This window comes from Aquarana catesbeiana, linkage group LG11 (assembly GCF_042186555.1).
Source record: "Aquarana catesbeiana isolate 2022-GZ linkage group LG11, ASM4218655v1, whole genome shotgun sequence".
In the NCBI taxonomy this organism is placed as follows: Eukaryota; Metazoa; Chordata; class Amphibia; order Anura; family Ranidae; genus Aquarana; species Aquarana catesbeiana.
In genome coordinates, this window is record NC_133334.1 from 216,529,646 (window position 1) to 216,551,055 (window position 21,410).

At 43.0% G+C, this 21,410-nt stretch overlaps 1 protein-coding gene across 2 annotated transcripts in view; it reads left to right on the forward strand.

The window, feature by feature from the left end:
• The first annotated feature begins 9,922 nt into the window (after positions 1–9,922).
• Positions 9,923–21,410, forward strand: part of GANAB (glucosidase II alpha subunit) — a 69,739-nt gene continuing 58,251 nt past the window's right edge. The window contains exon 1 of one of the 2 annotated variants that reach the window (XM_073605297.1): positions 9,923–10,073. In XM_073605297.1, coding sequence (XP_073461398.1) covers positions 10,057–10,073 — 17 coding nt within the window. In that variant the 5' untranslated portion in view covers positions 9,923–10,056. The remainder of the gene's footprint in view (positions 10,074–21,410) is intronic. The other variant, XM_073605298.1, reaches the window with a different exon arrangement.

A 21,410-nucleotide genomic window follows, 5' to 3' on the forward strand; every position in this document is an offset into this window, starting at 1 on the left:
ATGTAGAATAGATGTTGCCAAACCTTTAACAAGAATTATTTGCTCTGTTAAAAATGGCGCTGACTGGGTTATTTGGAGTTGGTTGCCTAGCAGCCAGGAGAGTGTTAATATAAAGTTTGCAGCACTCTGATAGACCTCCTGTGCCTGAGGAAGTCCTTCTTGAGGTTGTAACTCATAGAGCAGAGCAGCCTTGGTGGTGTCATCACACAGGTGGGCGGGGCCATCTGAGGATTCAGGCGGGAGGAGTGAGCTGGTAATATTGGTATGGATGCTACTGAATACATAGTGATGTGCCTGCATATTTTTTGCATTATGAGTGTGCTATATTTTCTGGTCTAATAAGTGGTGGTTTTTACGAAGAGCTCTAGATGTCCCCATTTATTTTATTCATAAGGAACATTATCCTTTGCTGGAAGTAGAGAGTGGAGGGAAGCTGGCATTATATTCTCTCCATTTAATGTGACAAGCTGGGAATTGAAAAGGCTGTATTTGACCTCCTATAACCCAAGAGGTCCACTTATGAGGGTAAGAATCAACTTTGGATTGCACAGGTGTTGGTGGAGGATCGATCCAGTGGTGGTTGTTTAAGCCCTGGTTCACATTGGTATGATTTGCATGACAAATCGGTGGCAATTGTACTGTCCTAATCGGTGCGCCGATGCATTTGCGGAGCCGCACAGATTAAGTAGTTTCTGTACTACTTTTTGTGATTTCGGGCTGCGATTTACATTGACATCTGTGCAGAAACCTGCACAGATCAGAAACCTGCACAGATGTCTGTGAAATTGCGGCCAAAATAGGAACTGACATGCGGGAGTGAAATCGTGCAAGTTCAACTGAACTCACACGGCTTCATTCCCACAGCTCGGTGTGAACCAGGGCTAAAGAAGAGGGTGAGTGAATTAAACTTATGATCAGTCTTGATGGTTATGGACACTAGGAATTTTGGAACTTTTATCACTATTTTTTAACAGTAATTTCATTTACACATTTTTTTGAAAATGTGAAGCACATGCAATATACATTTATGTTTTTGCTTTATAAATGACACTATTTGTATTATACTTTGGGTGTTTTCACATTCAATTGTTTTATGATGCATTCAAATTTCACAAGATGTACAACACCATCATAGACTATTGCATTGTGTCACATATATTTACCTTATTGGATTATGCTGATGATAAAAGTGATTGTTTATAATGCAGATATGGTGATTTTTGGTTGATTTTATTTGCATTTTTGCTGCACTTTTGCTTTTATAAAGCATAACTCTATTTTTGTTGAGAAAAAAACATACCCCCCTAGGTGATCTATGTACATTGCAAGGATTATTTTAACCTTTTGTTGCAGATTTTTACCATTTGTTATTCTGAAAAAACCCTGTGTGCTTGTCTGTGCCTCTGGGCTGAGTAGGTCTAATGGGAGTAGTTTCATAATTATCAGTCAGCTGTGGCAGCTGCAGGGCACTAATGAGGAAAGCTGCTGGGCCTGCATCCCTTTAGACGTGTCTCTATTGGAAATATCTCACCAAAAATGATATTTTTGTTGCAGGGGGTGCCTGAAATCTGACTTGTATCTTAGGCAGACTTCGGGGAAAACCAGTGAGCCAATCACACAAGCAGGAAATGATGTTTCTGGGGAGTGGTCAGTACACATTCTGTGTACAGAACACCTCCATGTAGTCATATTGCTTTGCGTTTATAGAAAATTAAAGTGGCTGCAGATTGAAAAGGAAAGGTAATTTTTAATAACATTCAATTAAAATATGAATGTATCACAATTGTACAGGCTAAATTATTTTTTCTTTATTTGCTTTTTCCCCCCATGAAAGTGGAGTTACCCTTTAAGTTTCTTATGAGTACATATGACATGAAACCAGCAGATATTGATACAAAAAATTTGTTTTAACAACCTCATGATGATAATGTTTGTACAACTTTTATCAACAGTTTTATTGATTCAATGTAACTTTATAAACACTAATTTCCTTGTACATTATTTGTCAGGCATACAGTGCCTTGCAAAAGTATTCACCCCCTTGGCGTTTTACCTATTTTGCTACATTACAGCCTTTAGTTCAATGTTTTTTTTTAATCTGAATTATATGTGATGGGTCAGAACACAATAGTCTAAGTTGGTGAAGTAAAATTAGAAAAATATATACATAAAACTATTTTTCAGAAATAAAAAACTGATAATTGGCATGTGCGTATGTATTCACCCCCTTTGTTATGGAGCCCATAAAAAGCTCTGGTGCAACCAATTACCTTCAGAAGTCACATAATTTGTGAAATGATGTCCACCTGTGTGCAATTTAAGTGTCACATGATCCGTCATTACATATACACACCTTTTTGAAAGGCCACAGAGGCTGCAAAACCTAAGCAAGAGGCACCATTACCAAAACCAAACACTGCCATGAAAACCAAGGAACTCTCCAAACAAGTAAGGGACAATGATGTTGAGAAGTACAACTCAGGGTTAGGTTATAAAAAAATATCCAAATCTTTGATGATCCCTAGGAGCACCATCAAATCTATCATAACCAAATGGAAAGAACATGGTACAACAGCCAACTTGCCAGGGGACGGCCGCACACCAAAACTCACGGACCGGGCAAGGAGGACATTAATCAGAGAGGCAGCACAGAGACCTAAGGTAACCCTGGAGGAGCTGCAGACTTCCACAGCAGAGACTGGAGTATCTGTACATAGGACGACAATAAGCCGTACGCTCCATAGAGATGGGCTTTATGGCAGAGTGGCCAGAAGAAAGCCATTACTTTCAGCAAAAAAAAAAAAAAAGGCAAGTTTTTGAGTTTGCGAAAAGGCATGTGGGAGACTCCCAAAATGTATGAAGGAAGGTGCTCTGGTCTGATGAGAGATAATTTAACTTTTTGGCCATCAAAGAAAACGCTATGTTTGGCGCAAACCCAACATATCACACCACCCCCACAGTGAAACATGGTGGTGGCAACATCATGCTGTGGGGATGTTTTTCAGCAGCCAGGACTGGGAAACTGGTCAGAGGTGAGGGAAAGATGGATGGTGCTAAATACAGGGATATTCTTGAGCAAAACCTGTACCATTCTGTGTGTGATTTGAGGCTAGGACGGAGGTTCACCTTCCAGCAGGACAATGACCCCAAACACACTGCTAAAGCAACACTTGAGTGGTTTAAGGGGAAACATTTAAATGTGTTGGAATGGCCTAGTCAGAGCCCAGACCTCAATACAATAGAAAAACTGTGGTCAGACTTAAAGATTAGTGTTCACAAGCGCAAACCATCCAACTTGAAGGAGCTGGAGCAGTTTTGCAGGAATGGGCAAAAATCCCAGTGGTAAGATGTGGCAAGCTCATAGAGACTTATCCAAAGCGACTTGGAGCTGTGATAGCCGCAAAAAGTGGCTCTACAAAGTATTGACTTTAGGGGCTTGAATAGTTATGCACATTGACTTTTTCTGTTATTTTGTCCTATTTGTTGTTTGCTTCACAATAAAAAAAAAAAAAAAAATCTTCAAAGTTGTGGGCATGTTCTGTAAATTAAATGATGCAAATCCTCAAACAATCCATGTTAATTCCAGGTTGTGAGGCAACAAAACACGAAAAAATGCCAAGGGGGTGAATACTTTTGCAAGGCACTGTACATAAGCTGTCATACAATTTAATTGTCCTTTTCTTGCAACACTTGTATTTTCTTGCAAAACTTAAACTTAACATAAAATATTGATAAAAAATGCTAGGCTATGACATCCTTCATTGCATAGATGATGGATATACAAGTATTTCCTGCTTTTTTTTCTTTCAAGGTATGGTACCTGCTCTGTTTAAAGTCCAACTCTGGTCAAATAAAAAAAAAATACCTTGCAATGGGGGCTGTACCTGCACTGCAAGGGTTAATTGCTTTTCATGTCTAGGGGAACAACAAAAGGAGATATAGTTAGCCTATCATCCACTCCTCACCACAGCTTGACCAGTTCCTGCAGCTTCTGCATCCCTACATGCACTAGCAGTGTAGAGCCCTGCTCTGAATGTAAGGATGCCGAGGGACAGTCCACTGACGGATCATGGGGGGGAACATCACCTACCGGGGGAGTGAAGGATCAGGTAAGTAGAACTTTCTCCTCCACCCTAGAAAAATTAGCTAATAAGCCATGCAGTGTGGGCAGAGCCCTGCTGCAAGGGATCATTTTTTTTTATCTGGCAGGAGTTTGGCTTTAAGTGTTCATTGGGAAGATGTACCAAAAGTTTCCATTTTTAGACTCTAGGGTTTAAAGAAACCTTGAATACTTTGGAAACATGAAAGCTGCCATTGCCGACTCCTCATTTTGAGGTCACGTGACTCTAGCTTTCTCCGCCCTAATCTGCATGTTTTGGGACAATTGCTCAGAAAATATTAAAATGAGGGTCAGCATAACATCCATGCAACTCACATTTGAGTAGGAGGTCATAATTGCCATATTATATCATGACAGGTTTAAAAGATAAGTTCATCTTTCTGACGACAGTGCATGTTACACCCATATTTAGTGTAAAACATGGTCAGAGTCTGCAGCCCTTGCTTTCTACTGTCATTATTTGAATTTGGTGTGGATCAACCTCCACAACCCTGTCATGAATTTACAGTGATCTGTAAATTAAAAAACACAAATCCCGTCTGTCATGGCAGCAAAGATCTCCTTTGAGCACAAGTGCGGTGATTTCACCTTACCTATAGTCAATTGATACCTCCTCCATCCCCATAGCTGAAGGTCAGTACAGAGGTATGGACCTGCAAATGGAGGAGCATAGCTCCCAGCCGTCCCTGATTTTAACACTTTCATGACTAAGCCTATTTTTGAAATTTGGTGTTTACAAGTTAAAATCCATATTTTTTGCTAGAAAATTACTTAGAACCCCCAAATATTATATATATATATATATATATATTTTTTAGCAGAGAATCTAGAGAATAAAATGGAGATTGTTGCAATATTTTATATCACACGGTATTTGTGCAGCGGTGTTTTAAACGCAAATTTTTGGAAAAGGGACACTTCCATGAATTTTAAAAAATCCAAACAGTAAAGTTACCCCAATTTTTTTGTATAATGTGAAAGATGATGTTATGCCGAGTAAATAGATACCAAACATGTCACGCTTTATAATTGCACGCACTCGTGGAATGGCAACAAACTATGGTAGCTATGAATTTCCATAGGCGACGCTTTAAATTTTTTTTACGGTTACCAGGTTAGAGTTACAGAGGAGGTCTAGGGCTAGAATTATTGCTCTCGCTCTGACGATCGCGGTGATACCTCACATGTGTGATTTAAACACCGTTTACATATGCGTGCGCGACTTCCGTATGCGTTTTCTTCGCTGCGCGAGCTCGCGGGCACAGGGGCGCTTTAAAAGATTTTTTTAAAATTTTTTTTAATTTTTTTTATTTATTTTTATACTTATAAATTGTGTTAAAAAAAAAGTTTTTTTTTTTTTACTTTTATTGCTGTTACAAGGAATGTAAACATCCCTTGTGACAGTAATAGGTGGTGACAGGTACTCTTTATGGAGGGATCTGGGGTCTAAAAGACAGCTTCGTTCCAGCAGCCCACAGCCGCCGGAGGCACCCGATTGGATTGCGCGGGAGGCCCGGTAAGAGCGGCGGGAGGCGGCTGGAGGGGGGGATGTCCCCTCCCGCTCCTCCGGTATAACAGCCGAGCGGCTTTTAGTCGCATCGGTTGTTATATACGGATAGCCCATCGCCCGCTCGAAACAACGGTACCGGGATGATGCCTGCAGCTGCAGGCATCATCCCGGTATAACCCCGGAAAGCCGAGTACGCATATCTGCGTATGGTCGGCGGGAAGGGGTTAAGGGACTGCCGCTGATTTGGAACAAAGCCCCTCTGTCCCTCTTTCATCCACATTTTGGTTTGATCTGTATAGTTGTATATAAAATGCACTATTTATCTTTCAAATAGTGTTTCCCAGTACTAAACATTTCATTTAATTTCTAAATTGTTGCATCTGTAAATTTAAAAAGCCAGTATAAAGAAAAAGCACTTCTGAGTTCAAGTAATATTTTTTTTTTAGAATTCTCCTTTAATTTTGACGGCGGACCTGAACGGGCGCTCCATGCTAGTCTATGGAGCGACGGATGTCAGCGGTGACATGTCCGCTGACATCCGACCCGGTCCGATCCACTAAAAGCAGACGGATGCCTCTACGTTCAGATCCGTTGCTGGTGGATCGGATCGGGTGAGATCTGATGAAAACGGACATGCTGTCCGTTTTTGTCCGATCTCTCCATAGAAACCAGTGGCGCTCGACAAGCCCCTCACCGCTCAGTCAGCAGAGAGGGACCTGTCATCCGCTGACTCAGCGGAGATCAAGGAGAGATCTCCCACTGAGCCGGCGGACCGAGGAGGGCTCCGTGGAAGCGGATCCACCTCGTGAGAATAAGGCCTCAAGTCCCAGAGCATTTGGCTGGCCAAAGACCAGAGCACTTTTTGCGATTCGGCACTGCGTCGATTTAACTGACAATTGCGCAGGCGTGCGACGTGGCTCCCAAACAAAATTGACGTTCTTTTTTCCCCACAAATAGAGCTTTCTTTTGGTGGTATTTGATCACCTCTGTGGTTTTTATTTTTTGTGCTATAAACAAAAAAATAGCGACAATTTTGAAAAAAACGCATTATTTTTTCTTTTTGCTATAATAAATATCCCAAAAAATATATATAATTTTTTTTTTTTCCTCAGTTTAGGCCGATACATATTCTTCTACATATTTTTGGTAAAAAAAAAAAAAAAATCGCAATAAGTGTTTATTGATTGGTTTGCACAAAAGTTATAGCGTCTACAAAATAAGGCATAGTTTTATGGCATTTTTATTAATATTTTTTTTTACTAGTAATGGCGGCGATCAGCGATTTTTATCGTGACTGCAACATTATGGCGGACACGTCGAACACTTTTGGCGCTATTTTGGGACATTCACATTTATATAGCAATCAGTTGCGATTAAAAAATGCATTGATTACTGTGTAAATGTGACTGGCAGTGAAGGGGTGAACACTAGGTGGCGCTGTAGGGGTTAAGTGTGTCCTAGGGAGTGAGTCTAACTGTGGGGGGAGGGGCTATGTGTGACAACACTGATCACCGCTCCCGATTACAGGGAGCGGTGATCAGTGTCCTGTCACTAGGCAGAATGGGGAAATGCTTGTTTACATTAGCATTTCCTCGGTCTTCCTCTCCGTGAGACGATCACGGGTATTCCCGCGGACATCGAGTCCGCGGGACCCGCGATCACACTCACGGCACGCACACGATGACACGGCGGAAAATTTAAAGGGACGTACCTGTAAGCCCATTTGCCTGTCCATGCCATTGTGTCAACGTATATACAGTCATGGCCGAAATTGTTGGCACCCCAGAAATTTTTCCAGAAAATCAAGTATTTCTCACAGAAAAGTATTGCAGTAACACATGTTTTGCTATACACATGTTTATTCCCTTTGTGTGTGTTGGAACAAAACAAAAAAAGGGAGGAAAAAAAGCAAATTGGACATAATGTCACACAAAATTCCAAAAATGGGCTGGTCAAAATTCTTGTCACCCTTTCAAAATTGTGGATAAATAAGATTGTTTCAAGCATGTGATGCTCCTTTAAACTCACCTGGGGCAAGTAACAGGTGTGGGCAATATAAAAATCACACCTGAAAGCAGATAAAAAGGAGAGAAGTTCTCTAATGCAGTGTACACACGACCGGACTTTCCGGCAGACTAGGTCCAACGGTCTTCCCAACGGACTTGCCTACACACGACCGGACTTTCCGACAGACTAGGTCCGCCGGTCTTCCCGACGGAGTTACGGCGGACTTTCCGAATGAACGGACTTGCCCATACATGGACAAGTCCGTTCATTTTGAACGTGACTCGGGTACAATGGGACTAGAAAAGGAAGTCAATCTCGCCGATTTATTGGCAAGACTGACACCTTGCGGGCCCCGTCGCAGGGTATACCAGGCCCTTAGGTCTAGTATGGATTTTATGGGGAACCCCCTACGCCGACCAGACCCTTATCCGAGCACGCAGCCGGGCCGATTAGGAAAGGGGGTGGGGACAAGCGAGCACCCCCCCTCCTGAACCGTATCAGGCCGCATGCCCTCAACATGGGGGGGTCTGGGTGCTTTGGGGGAGGGGGGCACCCTGTGGCCCCCCCTCACAGCACCTTGTCCCCATGTTGATGAGGACAAGGGCCTCTTTCCGACAACCCTGGCCGTTGGTTGTCGGGGTCTGCGGGCGGGGGGCTTATCGGAATTTGGGAGCCCCCTTTAATAAGGGGGCCCCCAGATCCCTGCCCCCCACCCTATGTGACTGAGTATGGGGTACATCGTACCTCTACCCATTCACCTAGGGAAAAAAACGTCAATAAAAAAACACAGTACACAGGTTTTTAAAGTAATTTATTAGGCAGCTCAGGGGGTCTTCTTCCGACTTCGGGGGTCTTCTTCCAACTTCGGGGGTCTTCTTCTGACTTCTCCGCTCTCTCCGGCCTCTTCTCCCGGTGTCTGGTTCTTCTGCCAGGCTCCTCCGCTATCTTCTGCCGCTCTTTTGCTAGCGGTGGCCTGGTCTTCTGCGTCGTCTTCTTCCCTCTTCTCTTCTTACAATGTGGACACGACGCTTTCTCCCGCTGTAATGCTGTGTGGACGGTGCGTAATGACTTATATAGGCAAGGGGCGGGGTCACCGGGTGATGTCATCCGATGACCCCGCCCCTTATGACATCACAGTCCCAGCATGCCCCGGAGTGGAGTTCAGCTTTAAGAGAGAAGTATTGCCAAAGTGCTTTTTGGTCATACTTCTCTTGTGGGTCACAGGTGAGTGCTCACTCTTGTTCTTTTGTTACCCAGAGTCAATTAATAGCAGTCTATTGCCCACTGTCAGCTGATGTCACAGAGCTGCTCCAAGCTCTGGAAGGGCCCGGAGCGTATTGTCAAGATCCACCAAGCTGCCTGATTGACAGCTGGCTCCGCCTCTCAGCACACAGTCCAGTGAGTGCTGGAAGGGCAGAGTTGAGAGGGGTGACTGACAGTCAATGCTCTCCTCTTGGACTGAGTGATTAGTGGTCATGTGACCCCTCAGTTCTTAGTGCCAATGCGGGACAGCAGCAGCATAGCGTTAAGTATGAAGATTTTTTTATGTACCCCAAACTAAAGACTCTATCTCACATGCACATTAAAAACCATAAGGCCTCTTGCATACTGCAGCTTGAAAAAGCTCAATACAGCTTATTTTTTTTACTGAGCTAAAATACAGCCCATTAATTGTAATGTGCCTATGCACAGAGGCGTGTAAATAAGAGCCGTGCATTCTTCAGTAAAAAAAAAAAAAAAGAAGAAAAATCTGCATTTTTGGTCAGTAATTTACGCCTCATGTGTGCAAATGCATGCAAATGTTAATTTGCAAATTGTGCAGAACAAAAAGGCGAGAATGTTTTTGTGCGGGCGAATTTGTGCGCAGGCATATACATTAAAAAAAAAAAAAAAGTCTGGAAAAAAGTAGATGCTCAAACAGGAGTATAGTGTGCAAGATGCTTTAGAGAGGATCCAGGTAAACTACCAGCAGGAGGAAGCCCCCACACAGTGAGTACATGTAGATGTCTTGGCTGGGATTCGAACCCAAGGACCCCAGACATGGAATCTAGGGAGACATACTAACCACGTGCTCCTCATTATCTCTCACTCCCAGCAATGCTGGGACTGAGGCTGCTGTACAGAACAGTCAGCAGTGATGACAATATTACACCTGACCCCTCTGCTCCAGCCTATCACATTATCAGCCCTCCCTTTGTCTGCACTGCTCCCCCAATCATCTCTGAGCGCCGCCGTCGCCTTCAGCTCTCCATGCGGGGGCGTGTCTCATTGGGATTAAACTAGAACTTGACCAACCAGACGAGGTGACGTGTCAACGGGAAGCGCCAGTGAAGAGATTTTGACGTCCACAGATTGGGCGTGGTCTCTGTCAGCGAGCCGGCTAGCTGTGGGCGGGGCGGAGGGTGAGAGCGGATCCAAGATGGCGGCGGTGTGGAGGTGAGAACGGGCCGTGTGTGAGGGGAGCAGGCTCCTCTGTGTAGTGTGAATGGGGGGGAAGGTGTGACGTTTTGTATGGCGGGAATGATTAGAGCTGCTGTCCTGGGTGGCGGTGTGTGGTGTGTAGGAGGGGGGGAGCCGCCATTGTTTCGGTGGGTTAGTCATTGTATACCTGCAGACGTCTCCCCCTGTACACTGACATAGGGGGAGGGGTTCTGTAATGTGAGCCCCCCCACAGGGATATCATTGAGAAGACCCAGCCCTCCTCCTCCTCCCTGTGTCTAGTTGGGGGTTTCCAGTGCTGGTACATTCCCCGGGGAAGGTGTCGGTGGGTGTGTATGGGAATTCCCGGGGTAATAAGAGTTCATTCACATGGGGGGTACATTACAACGTACACCCAGATGAGGGTTGTGTCCGCCTGTGTGGGGAGAAGCCGGGGTGCCATGAATCCTGTACAGGAAGTCCCATTCATGTCAGTAGGGATGAAGCGATTACACATCCAGCGCTCCCAATCTAATATCCATACAGGTGTATGGCACTGAGCACACAGCGTGCGTCCGCAGCTCACACCTGCATGGATATCAAATAGGGAGCAGTGGATGTGTAACCGCTTCATCCCTACTGACATGAATGGGATTGCTGGAACCCCCCCCACACAGGTAAACACAGCCCTCACCTGGCTGTACGCCGTACTACACCTGTGTGAATGAGGCCAAATAGAAAAATATTGTTTAAATGTTTCACATTTTCTTTAAAGCAGAACCTCACCCAAAAGGGGAACTTCTGCTTTTTTCGCCCCCTCCCTGCTCTGCTCCCTTTTGGACAGATGGAGTTGGTACTACGTGGTTTGACCCACTTGCACTCAGATTGCCTAGGTGATCTAAATGTTAGTTCTACTGCCCCACCCCCCACTTGCCCACAGCCTTCTGGGACACGGCACAGGCCCCAGAGGACTGCTGGACCATTCATAAAGCACAGTGTTGCTCGCGCGTGCACAGTCGGAAGCCGGCTTTGAAGCGACACACTAAAGATGCCAGGGACCTGAAGACCAATGAAGAACTGGCTCAGGTGAGGACGGTTCTGGAATTCCTTGGACACGCAAGTGTCCTTTTTTTTAATTAACAGTCAGCAGTAAAGATGAGCTCTGGTGTGTTCGCACAGCCCACATGCCAAGCCTGCCAGGAAGTCAGCACTGCACTAATCACAGGCAGTAGATGTTGTCCCGATGCGCGGCTGCAGAGATCGGGAAATGTCTCACTGCTTGTGATTAGCGCAGCGTCGACTTCCTGGCGGGCTCTGCACGTGGGTTGTGCGAACATGCCTGAGCTCATCCTTCGTCAGCAGCTACAGTATTTGTAGCTGCTGACTTTTATTTTTTTGTTCTCAGGGTGAAAAACCACTTTAAAGTGTTACTAAACCCAGGACCCTGCATTCACTATCTGCTCTCCCACAGTAAACAGGAATGCTATTATTTTAGTAACTATAAACTGATAAATACCTTTTCTCATCAGCAGTATATAACAGTCTTGTGACTTCTATCAGTGACTGGTTAAAGCTTGTATGAGGAGTTTTCATTCTACTCTGTCCTATGAGGCTGTATGACCCTCTGTCTGGGTAGTGCTGATTGGCCCTGTGCTGATCACATGCACTCTCCCAAGAAAAGGAAAAGTCTCCTCGTCACGAACACCCTGCTGGGTAAACTTTCTGTACTGGCATTCCAAGACAGCAATTGCCAACATCGGCCAAATGGCTGTATCAACCAGGCAGTAAAACTCCAGAAATATGATATTAAACCATGTTACCTTCCAACATTTTAGTAACTATAAACTAGAGCTGCACAGTTAATCGTTAAAAAATTGTGATCTCAATTCAACCCCCCCCCCCCCCCCCCCGACTATTTATTTATATTATTGCAGAGTTTGCGGATTCTTTCATATAACAAGTGGAGAGACTTATCTGCTCACTCAGCTGTCAAAAGAAAACATCCCGGCAGTCTGCCAAGTTTTTGACTTGAAACATTGTAACTAACACTTCCTCCTTAGATCAAACGATAAACTTCCCTGTAAAGAAAAAATCCAGGCAGTCTGCCAAGTTTTTAACAACGTGTAAATGCAGGAAGTTTAACCACTTAAAGTCTAAATCTTTTTCTGACACTTGTTTCTTAAGTTGCTGCAATATTTTATGTCACACTGTATTTGCCCAGCGGTCTTTCAAACACATTTTTTTTTGGAAAAAATACACCTAAATGAATTTAAAAAAAAAACAAAAAAAAAAAAAAACAAAACAGTAAAGTTAGCCCAATTTTTTTTGTTTTAATGTGAAAAATGATGATACACCATGAGAATCGTGATCTATCTTCTAAGCAAAAAAATTGTGATTCTCATTTTAGCCAGAATTGTGCAGCTGTACTATAAACTGATAATTACCCTTTCTCATTAGCAGTATATAACAGTTTTGTGACGTATATCAATGTCTGGTTAAAGCTTGTAGGAGGAGTTTTCATTCTACTCTCTCTGAGACTGTATGATCCCCTGACCCTCTGCAGTGGTGATTGGCCCTGCGGATCGCATGCACACTCCCCCCCCCCCCCCCCCCCCCCCCCCCAAAAAAAAAAGTACTCTCTCTAGCAAAACACACCAAACTGGGGGGGCAGGCAGTGGAAGAAATGGGAGATCAGAGAAGAGAGGATCAAACAGCCTTTTTACGCAATGTGTAGGATTAACCCCTTAGGTTACCCCTGAGTATAACGAGCATGCTTTACTGCATATACAGACAGCTTTTACTGTTGTGGGTTTAGTAACACTTTAACTCCCCAGAGGACCAAGTGCATATAGTAGTCGGTCCAATTTTTATTGGGGGCCCCTTTGTCCTCAAAACACACCTCTGCATGCTGGCTGTAACTTCACTCCCTTATTGAAGATTATAGGTGTTCCTGGGGGAGGAGGTACAGCCAGCAGAGTCCACCCCCCTGTCTATGCCTAATGCTTTTTTTTTTTTTTTTTTTATATGATCTCTGCTGATTTTGGCATTGCTCCATGAATGGCAAGTGACGGTACTTCCGTTCATCTTTATCCATTCCAGAAGAATTCATTACAGCTTTAGGTTGAAGGCCCCATTCATACTTGGCTACAGTGTGATTTCTGGTGGCAAGAATTAGAGGGTTCCTGCAGACAGAACAGCATGAATAGTATTTGCGGACAAATGCAGCCGCTCCGCCTATGCAAAGCAATGACAGGCTGATGTCATAGTGATAATTGAACGCTCAGTGCCACTTGTTCATTCATAACCATAAAAGACCATTCAGAGCTGTGGCTCTGTGTAAAGTATCTGCCTGTGCTCTGTGTGAAGTAAAAGCAGCTGTAGATACATTACACAGAGCCACAGCTCTGAATGATCTTTTACTATTCTGAATGAACAAGCATCACTGTCCGTTCATTTATCACAGTGACAGATCACTCAGCCTGTCTTAGCTTTTTATAGGTGGAGTGGTCAGTTATTTGCAGACGCCTGTCATTCTGTCTGCAGAAATTCTCTAATTCTTGCTGCTGGAAATTGCGCCATAACTATAATTGCAAATGTGAATGAGGCCTCAAACCTATAGCAAAAGTCTGTTCAAAGGTAACCAGAAATTAAAATGGCATAGCAGATATTATACAGCATCTAAGCGAGATTTAAGAAATCTGACTTTACCATCAGCTGGAGCGGTTCATCAAGCAGCCCATCATGTCAGATATCAGAAGATCCAGTATACAGAGGGCGGTATTCAAAAGAGACCTCACCGGTCTATAAGTAGCTGTCACTGGAGCTGAAGTGCGGAGTCCCTCTTACTGATCTCTGTGCAGCTTCCCGCTTTCACAATGCTTGTGTTCATTAGCTGTTTATTTCTTAAATCTCGCTTAGATGCTGTATAATATCTGCTGTGCCATTTTAATTTCTGGTTACCTTTGAACAGACTTTTGCTATATGGTGAAACTGAAGCTGCAAATGTCATAAACTAGTTTCACGGAAGCAATAAGGAATTACCTCATCACACTCGCACTTTATATTATCTATATGATTGTCATAAACTGTTACTATACCATCCGTGATCGAGACTGCTCATCAACACTATCTATATCAGTCTTTTTTATTGATTAACATTTTTGATCACCTGATGTGCACATCCACAATTTAAACAGATCTTATGAGCGATCAAGATCTCTCAGTGTGTGTGTATGTGAGAATGAGTGTTGCATGAGCTTTATTTAGAAATTGGTGGCCACCTATACCTTCTCCAGACATTAGGTCTTTTTAATGTAAATTGGGAAATAGGGTTGTTCAGTGATATTTATATATTTAAGATGTAGTATTTTCAATCTTTTGGATAGTTGTTAATAAAAATTTATACCTTCATCACTGACTTGTCCTCATGGAAGAGTGTCTTTGTGGTTTCCATGAATTGTCTTATATGATTACATATAACTCAGAGGACAACTAAGTTCTGGTGTCTCTGATTTTTATTTATAATCTGAGATACTGAACTTTGACGGTGTGACTGTCTTTTTAAAAAAATTCCCATTGAAGGTTCAGGCCAAGGTATGGCCATTACATTTCCTGGAGGGACTACAGGCATTGATATTTAGGAGTAGTTGAGATTTCCTTTTGGCATTTTGCCTCTTTTCTTTTTTTGCTTTGAAACTGAAGTTCTTGCCTTTTCAATGCCAAAAGTCAGCAGAGATCATGTGATTAACCACCTCCCGTCCACCATTATAGACATATGACAGTGGCAGGGTGGCTCCCTCATTCTAGGATGATGTTATGACGTCGCCCCAGTCTCGCCATGCTTGCTCGCCTGCGGCAATCAGAGGCATGCTATGTCCCTGGGAAAAGGCGCAACCCCCATCTTGGTAAAGAGTCAATGACGATGATCTTTACCCATGTGATCATCTCTGTCCAATCACAGCTGATCACTTGTAAACAAGGAAATGCTAGTTACCGCCTCTCCTCTCACTGACAGCGTGTGAGGAGAAGAGAGCTGATCAGTGGCATTTCTGACATTTCCTCACAGGGGAGACTTGTACAGATAATCGGGGCACTGATCATCCATGCATCCCCCAACAGTGCCCATCAGTGATGCCAGTTTGTGCTGCCTTTTAAAGAGGAAGTAAACCCTGATGGTTTTTACTTCCCCTTTTTTTTTTTCCCTGCAAAGTAAAGGCATAATAGGCTAGTATGCATAACATACTAGCCCAGTATGTTGCACTTAACTGCAAATGAAGCCTGCGGTGTCCTCTGAGGTCCCTGCTGGTGGGCGTGTCCATCTTCACCCCTCTTCCGGGGCCATGGACTCCAGCTCTGTGTCGTCGCACATGTGTGTGGTATCTGATGGTCACGGCATGCTGCTGAAGAAACGACCGTGACTTTTCTTCAGTGTGCATGCGCTGATGTTGTTGACGCAAGCGTGCAGGTTTAGGAGATATTTCCAGTACCTACAGGTAAGCCTCATTATAGGCTTACCTGTAGGTAAAAGTGGCGTGTAAGTGTTTAAAACCACTTTACATGCTTATCAGTGCCGCCTATCCATGCCCATCAGTGCTACATATTAGCGCCTCTCGTCAGTGAAGGAGAAAAATTACTTGTTTACAAAATTTTCTAACAAACTCTGAACAACTTTTTATTTATTTTTTTTATCTTCTCAATATTTTCGGCCTTTTTCTTTTTTAGCAAAAAAAACAAAAACAAATTGGTGTTTAAATACCACCAAAAGAAAGCTCTATTTGTGTGGGGAAAAAAAATGATAAAAATGTAATTTGTGTACAGCATTGCATGACCATGCAGTTGTCATTCAAAGTGTGCGAGCACTGAAAGCTGAAAATTTTCTTGAGCAGGAAGGGGGTGAAAGTGCCCGATATGGAAGCAGTTAAAGAGGCATAGTCACATTTTCTCTTTTTTTTTTTTTTTTTTTTTTTTAAGGCTCTGAATAGAAGTTTTGGTGCCAAAACCCAAAATACAGGATGCACTTGGCCAAAACTGAAAATACGTTTTTTAAAAACATATATTTTTAGATATGATTGTATTTATATTTGACTTATTCATTTAAATTCATGACACTAAAATGAATTTGTCGCCCATTATCGACACCTTTAGTGCAACCTTTTAAATTCTATGTATGTCTTCACATTGGTCTATTGCGCTTCCGTTGTGGTGTTAAAAATCTTGCTAGCTGCATTTTTGGTCAGTTAAAAAAACTGCACCAAAAAACACCTCTCCGTTGAAAACGCAGCAAGAACACATGAATAACCTTTTTTTTGAGTCACATGACCTATAATAAATTGTGGCAAAATCAAATGCGTTTTTGGCGCCATTATCCACTTTTTTTTTTTCTCTATCGCCAAAACAAAATGCCGAAAACACTATTTTCGGCCGATATGTTTCAGCCACTAAAATTTTGGTGCATCTCTAGTTTGAAGTTTAGGAATTAGTATAAGTGTGCTAGAAAAATGAAAGGCAATGCTGACCTTCAGTTATTATGGCAATACTGCTGTTGTGAAATGCGTTCCAGAATGATACAGCAATCTTGCACAAGCGTGAACAGCATCTCTACCTGAACCAAGCAGAAAATCTCACATTATTTCAGATGTTTTGTAATATGTTAAAGCTGTGCCCTGGAAAGGAGCTTTCATGTGTACTTATAATGGCTATGTCTTACCTATTGCAAACACTGTGAATGTAATGCTGCAGCAACTATGAATGAGGACATTGTGTCCCCCCCCTTTTTTTTGTTTTGTATGATGTGACCAGTGACCATTGTGTCTGCTCCTTTCCTGGGCCACTGGTTCTGTAACATCCTCACTGTAGTTATTTTTACTGGCAGCAATGTCATTACATTGGGGCAAGCTGTAGTGGGAGGACCCCATTTCAGAATCCTGGTCTACTCCCTCCACTAATGTGACCAATGATTGATAGGCCAGAAGACTCCTGTCTCTGTTGCATGATGGGAGTTATAGTTCAATACAGCAGTGCAGAACACCACAAGGAAGTGACGTAGACACTTCCTTCATCTCTCCTCATGCTGCCTCGACAGCTGCTTTTTCCTGGATTAAACAATGACATCCCAAACTTTCAAAAGTGACTTTTACTAAACCTATAAGTGTGGAATAAATAACATGTCAGTTTTTACTGTGGCAAAAGACGGGAAGGAATGGCGAGAGATTTTAAACTATCCCAGAGTTTGGCTTTACATGCATCGGGATGTCAAATAACGAGCACGAGTCCAAGCTAATGTGATGGCGTACTTTTGTCTAAAAGCGTACATTTTTATTTGTGGTTTGGAAACTGATGTCTTTAGAAGCCATTCAATATCCTGTTTAGCGGGAAGGGAAGATAGGATTATAAAGGTGTAGTATGTAGGAAATCTCTTAAGCAGTGGGATTATATCCTACGTACAAAGATCCACCGATATTGCCACCAGCCATAAAGCCATTACATTTTTCTACATTACCAACTACAGAAAGTAGAATAATCACTTGGTTGTTAATATCGCTGGCAGAACCCTGTGTTATAAAATAAGCTGAGCAGAGGTTGCCCAACATCTTGTACTTCTGAGGTTTATTATTAACTGATGGTGTTCATACAGTGTAAATTTTGCTCATGAAATTGCTTGTGTATTCAAAAGAAAAGTCATTACAAACAAATCCTTATCAGACCAACATACTGACTGGGGTTAATTAACGAAAGGATCAGAGAGTGTCTGCTTGTGAAAGTGAATGTTCATTGTGGTTAGTAAATAAGGTAAAACTTAAAATGGTTGTAACCCTAAAAAAAAGTGCTCCTGTCCCTTTAAGGGACAAGTTATAGCGCAGTGCTTTTGCCATGTAAATTGTCCCTTTCTATGTTGTACAATACCTGGCTGATCTTGTCTTCCCCTCTGTAAATGGATCCCATTTATCATGGCTGCTGATCCAGTAGCGTGGTCTGTTTTACGTCCCTGTCTTTTTAGCCGAGTGTCATAATGATAAAGGAAAGAGGTTTAGTCATACTCTTCACTAATTATTACAAGTTAGTATGTCCCCAATGCCCAAAAGGTTTATTTTATGTTCCTGAAGAAATTTTGTTAAATATAAGTTGTACTGGCAGCTTATATACAGTGGTATGTTTGATTGTAACCATACAAGTTGCAAGGGAGCCCTTAAAGGAGTTATAAAGATTTGGGGTTTTTCACCTTAATGCATTCCATGCATTAAAGTGAAAAACCTACGGTGGTGCAGTTGGGCCCCCCCCCTTTTTCTTACCTGAACCCGATTGTTCCAGCCACGAACGAGCCCAGCAGCTCCAGCTGCTGCCTCGGGTCCGCATTGGATAGATTGATATCAGCCGGAGCCATTGGCTCCCGCTGCTGTCAATCAAATTCAGTGATCCGGGAGCGGGGCGAGTCCTGGTGTCTGGGTCAGTGGACGCAGCAGCAGGACTCGGGAGCCCCCATGGAATGCAGCTCTCCGTGGGGACACATTTGATGAAGAGGAGCCAGGAGCGCCGCCAGGGGACCCCAGAAAAGGAGGATTGGTGCCGCCCTGTGCAAAACGCTTGCACAGAGGAGGCAAGTATGACATGTTGTGTGTGTTTTTTTTTTTTTTTTATAACAAAGAACATTTAGGCATAATGTACACGGGATGTTTTTACAACCTCTCCTGAACGATTTAACTTGACAGATAATAACCCACATTTAAAACGTCAGTTTTGCCGCGTTTGCGTTTAGAAGCACCTGTAAACGAAACACAAGTTGCTGCGTTTGGCTTCCGAAACGTCAAACTCAGCGTCTGAACTCATTTTTTTGCCTTCAAAGAAAAGCCCATAAACGCAACTGCCTAAAAAACAACATTAAACAAACCTGTGTACATGTACACAAGAGATAACATTGGATGAGTCCAGGGGCAGTTGAAAAAAGCATCCAACTGCCTTCAATGATATCTTCAATGATCACTGTATGTGAAAATGATCAGCAGACCAAGGCAGATGGAGCTGAAAAATTACAACTTAACCTAAAAAAGGCAAGCTTTCTCCTAACCCCTTTTGGCCTTCTCTCCAATTATTAATGACAGAACACAGCCTGCAGTGGGGGGTCCTGCCAGTGTCGGCATGGAGAGAGATCTTCTTTTTGGTGTCAGACATGCTGCTAATGTCAGGAAACAATGTAATGCAGATAAAGGCACAGGCCCCCGGCACTTCCTGCCATTGTTTACCGTGAAGAGGTCTACCGTAGCAACGTACACCCTGTTGCAAATTATGCCAATGATATTTTTCTCATTTACCTAAATAATTGATGTAAACAGTCAGCATAATTCTCATGTTATCAACTAATAAGAGTGCAATTCAGATTTTATTGAACAAACCTGCTAATAACAGTTGTAAGTTTTTTTTTATTTTGAAAAAAACAAAAAACAATGCACTCTTCCAAATTATTAAGCACAGTAAGTTTCAAAACAATTTATAGGTTATAAAGAACTGAAAATTGTTGTTTGTTGTGTTTTGCAGCATATTTACTGAAATCAAAAGCTATTTCAATCAAACCTTGAACAACATTTTAACTTTTTAAACATTTTAACAGGTCACGTTACATTTTAACATAGGACCCCTTATTTGATAGCAGCTTCACAAGTCTTGAATCCATTGAACTTGTGAGTTTTTAGGACAGTTTCTTCTTGAATTTGTTTGCAAGATGTCAGAATAGCTTCCCAGAGCTGCTGTTTAGATGTAAACTGCCTCCCACCCTCATAGATCTTTTGCTTGAGGATGTTCCAAAGGTTCTCAATAGGATTGAGGTCAGGGGAGGATGGAGGCCACACCATGACTTTCTTTCCTTTTATCCCCATAGCAGCTATTAATGCAGAGGTATTCTTTGCAGCATGAAATGGTGCATTGTCATGTGTGAAGATGATTTTATTATGGAAAGCCTAGTTCTTCTTTCTGTACCAGGGAAGGAAGTGGTCAGTCAGGAACTCCACATACTTTGCAGAGGTCATCTTTACACCTTTGGGTACCTTAAAAGGGCCAACCAGCTCTCTTCCCATGATTCTGGCCAAAAAACATGACTCCACCACCGCCTTGCTGACGTCACAGCCTTGTTGGAACAGGGTGGCCGTCCACCAACCATGGACTACTCCATCCATCTGGACCATCCAGAGTAGCATGGCACTCGTAGGTGAACAGGACTGTTTGAAAATTAGTCTTCATGTATTTTTCTGCCCAATGCAGCCATTTCTGCTTGTGAGCATTGGTTAGTGGTGGCCGAATGAAAGGTTTATGCACAGTTGCAAGACTCTGGAGGACTCTACACCTTGATGTCAGTGGGACTCCAGAGGCACCAGCAGCTTCAAATATCTGTTTGCTGCTATGTAATGGTGTTTTAGCAGCTGCTCTCTTGATCCAATGCTTGGATCTGGCAGAAATCTTCCTCAACGTGCCTTTATCTGCACGAAACCCGTCTGTGCTCTGAATCGGCCACAAATCTCTTAATAGTGCGATGATCACACCTAAGTTTTCGTGAAATATCTAATCTTTTCATACCTCGTCCAAGGCATTGAACTATTTCACTCTTTTCGGCAGCAGAGAGATCCTTTTTCTTCCCCATATTGCTTGAAAATGGTGTTCTGCTTAATAATGTGGAACACCCTCCTTTAGTAGTTTTTCCTTTAATTGGGCTCACCTGGCAATCTAATTATTTGAGGTGTCTGAGATTGTTTTCAAAGATCAAAAGAGCCCTGAGACACAATGCCATCCATGAGTTAAACTGAAAAACAAAATATTTAATCTTTGTGACACTGCAATAGAATTTGCATAATAATTTGGAACAGGGTGTATATTGTGATTACGGTACTCAATAAATTTGGTATATGATCACTGCTGTGGATGGGTCTAAAAATTCTCCCAGCTTCATTTTTCCAATTTTGCTAAGTCAGAAGATTGATGCTTTTAAGTAGTAGTCGAAAAGCCTAAGTTAACCACTTGCTGCCCGCCATATAGCAGAATGACGGCGGCAAAGTGGTTTCAATACCCTGACTGGGCGTCATATGACGTCCTCAGGATATTAAGCCACTGCACGCCCCCGGAGGCGTGCATCGTGTCTGTGCTGATTGTTTATCAGCACAGACCCCCCTCGGATCCCGCCCAGGACCACCAGGATGGCCATCCACACTGGACCACCAGGTATGTCCCTCATAGACCCCCAGGGAAATACTAATCTGTGCCCAGGCAGCTGCCAATCAGTGCCCACTCACAATGCCTACCACTGCCAGTGCCACCAGGGATGCCCACCTGTGCCACCCATGAGTGCCCATCAGAGCCGCCTACCAGTGCCCATCA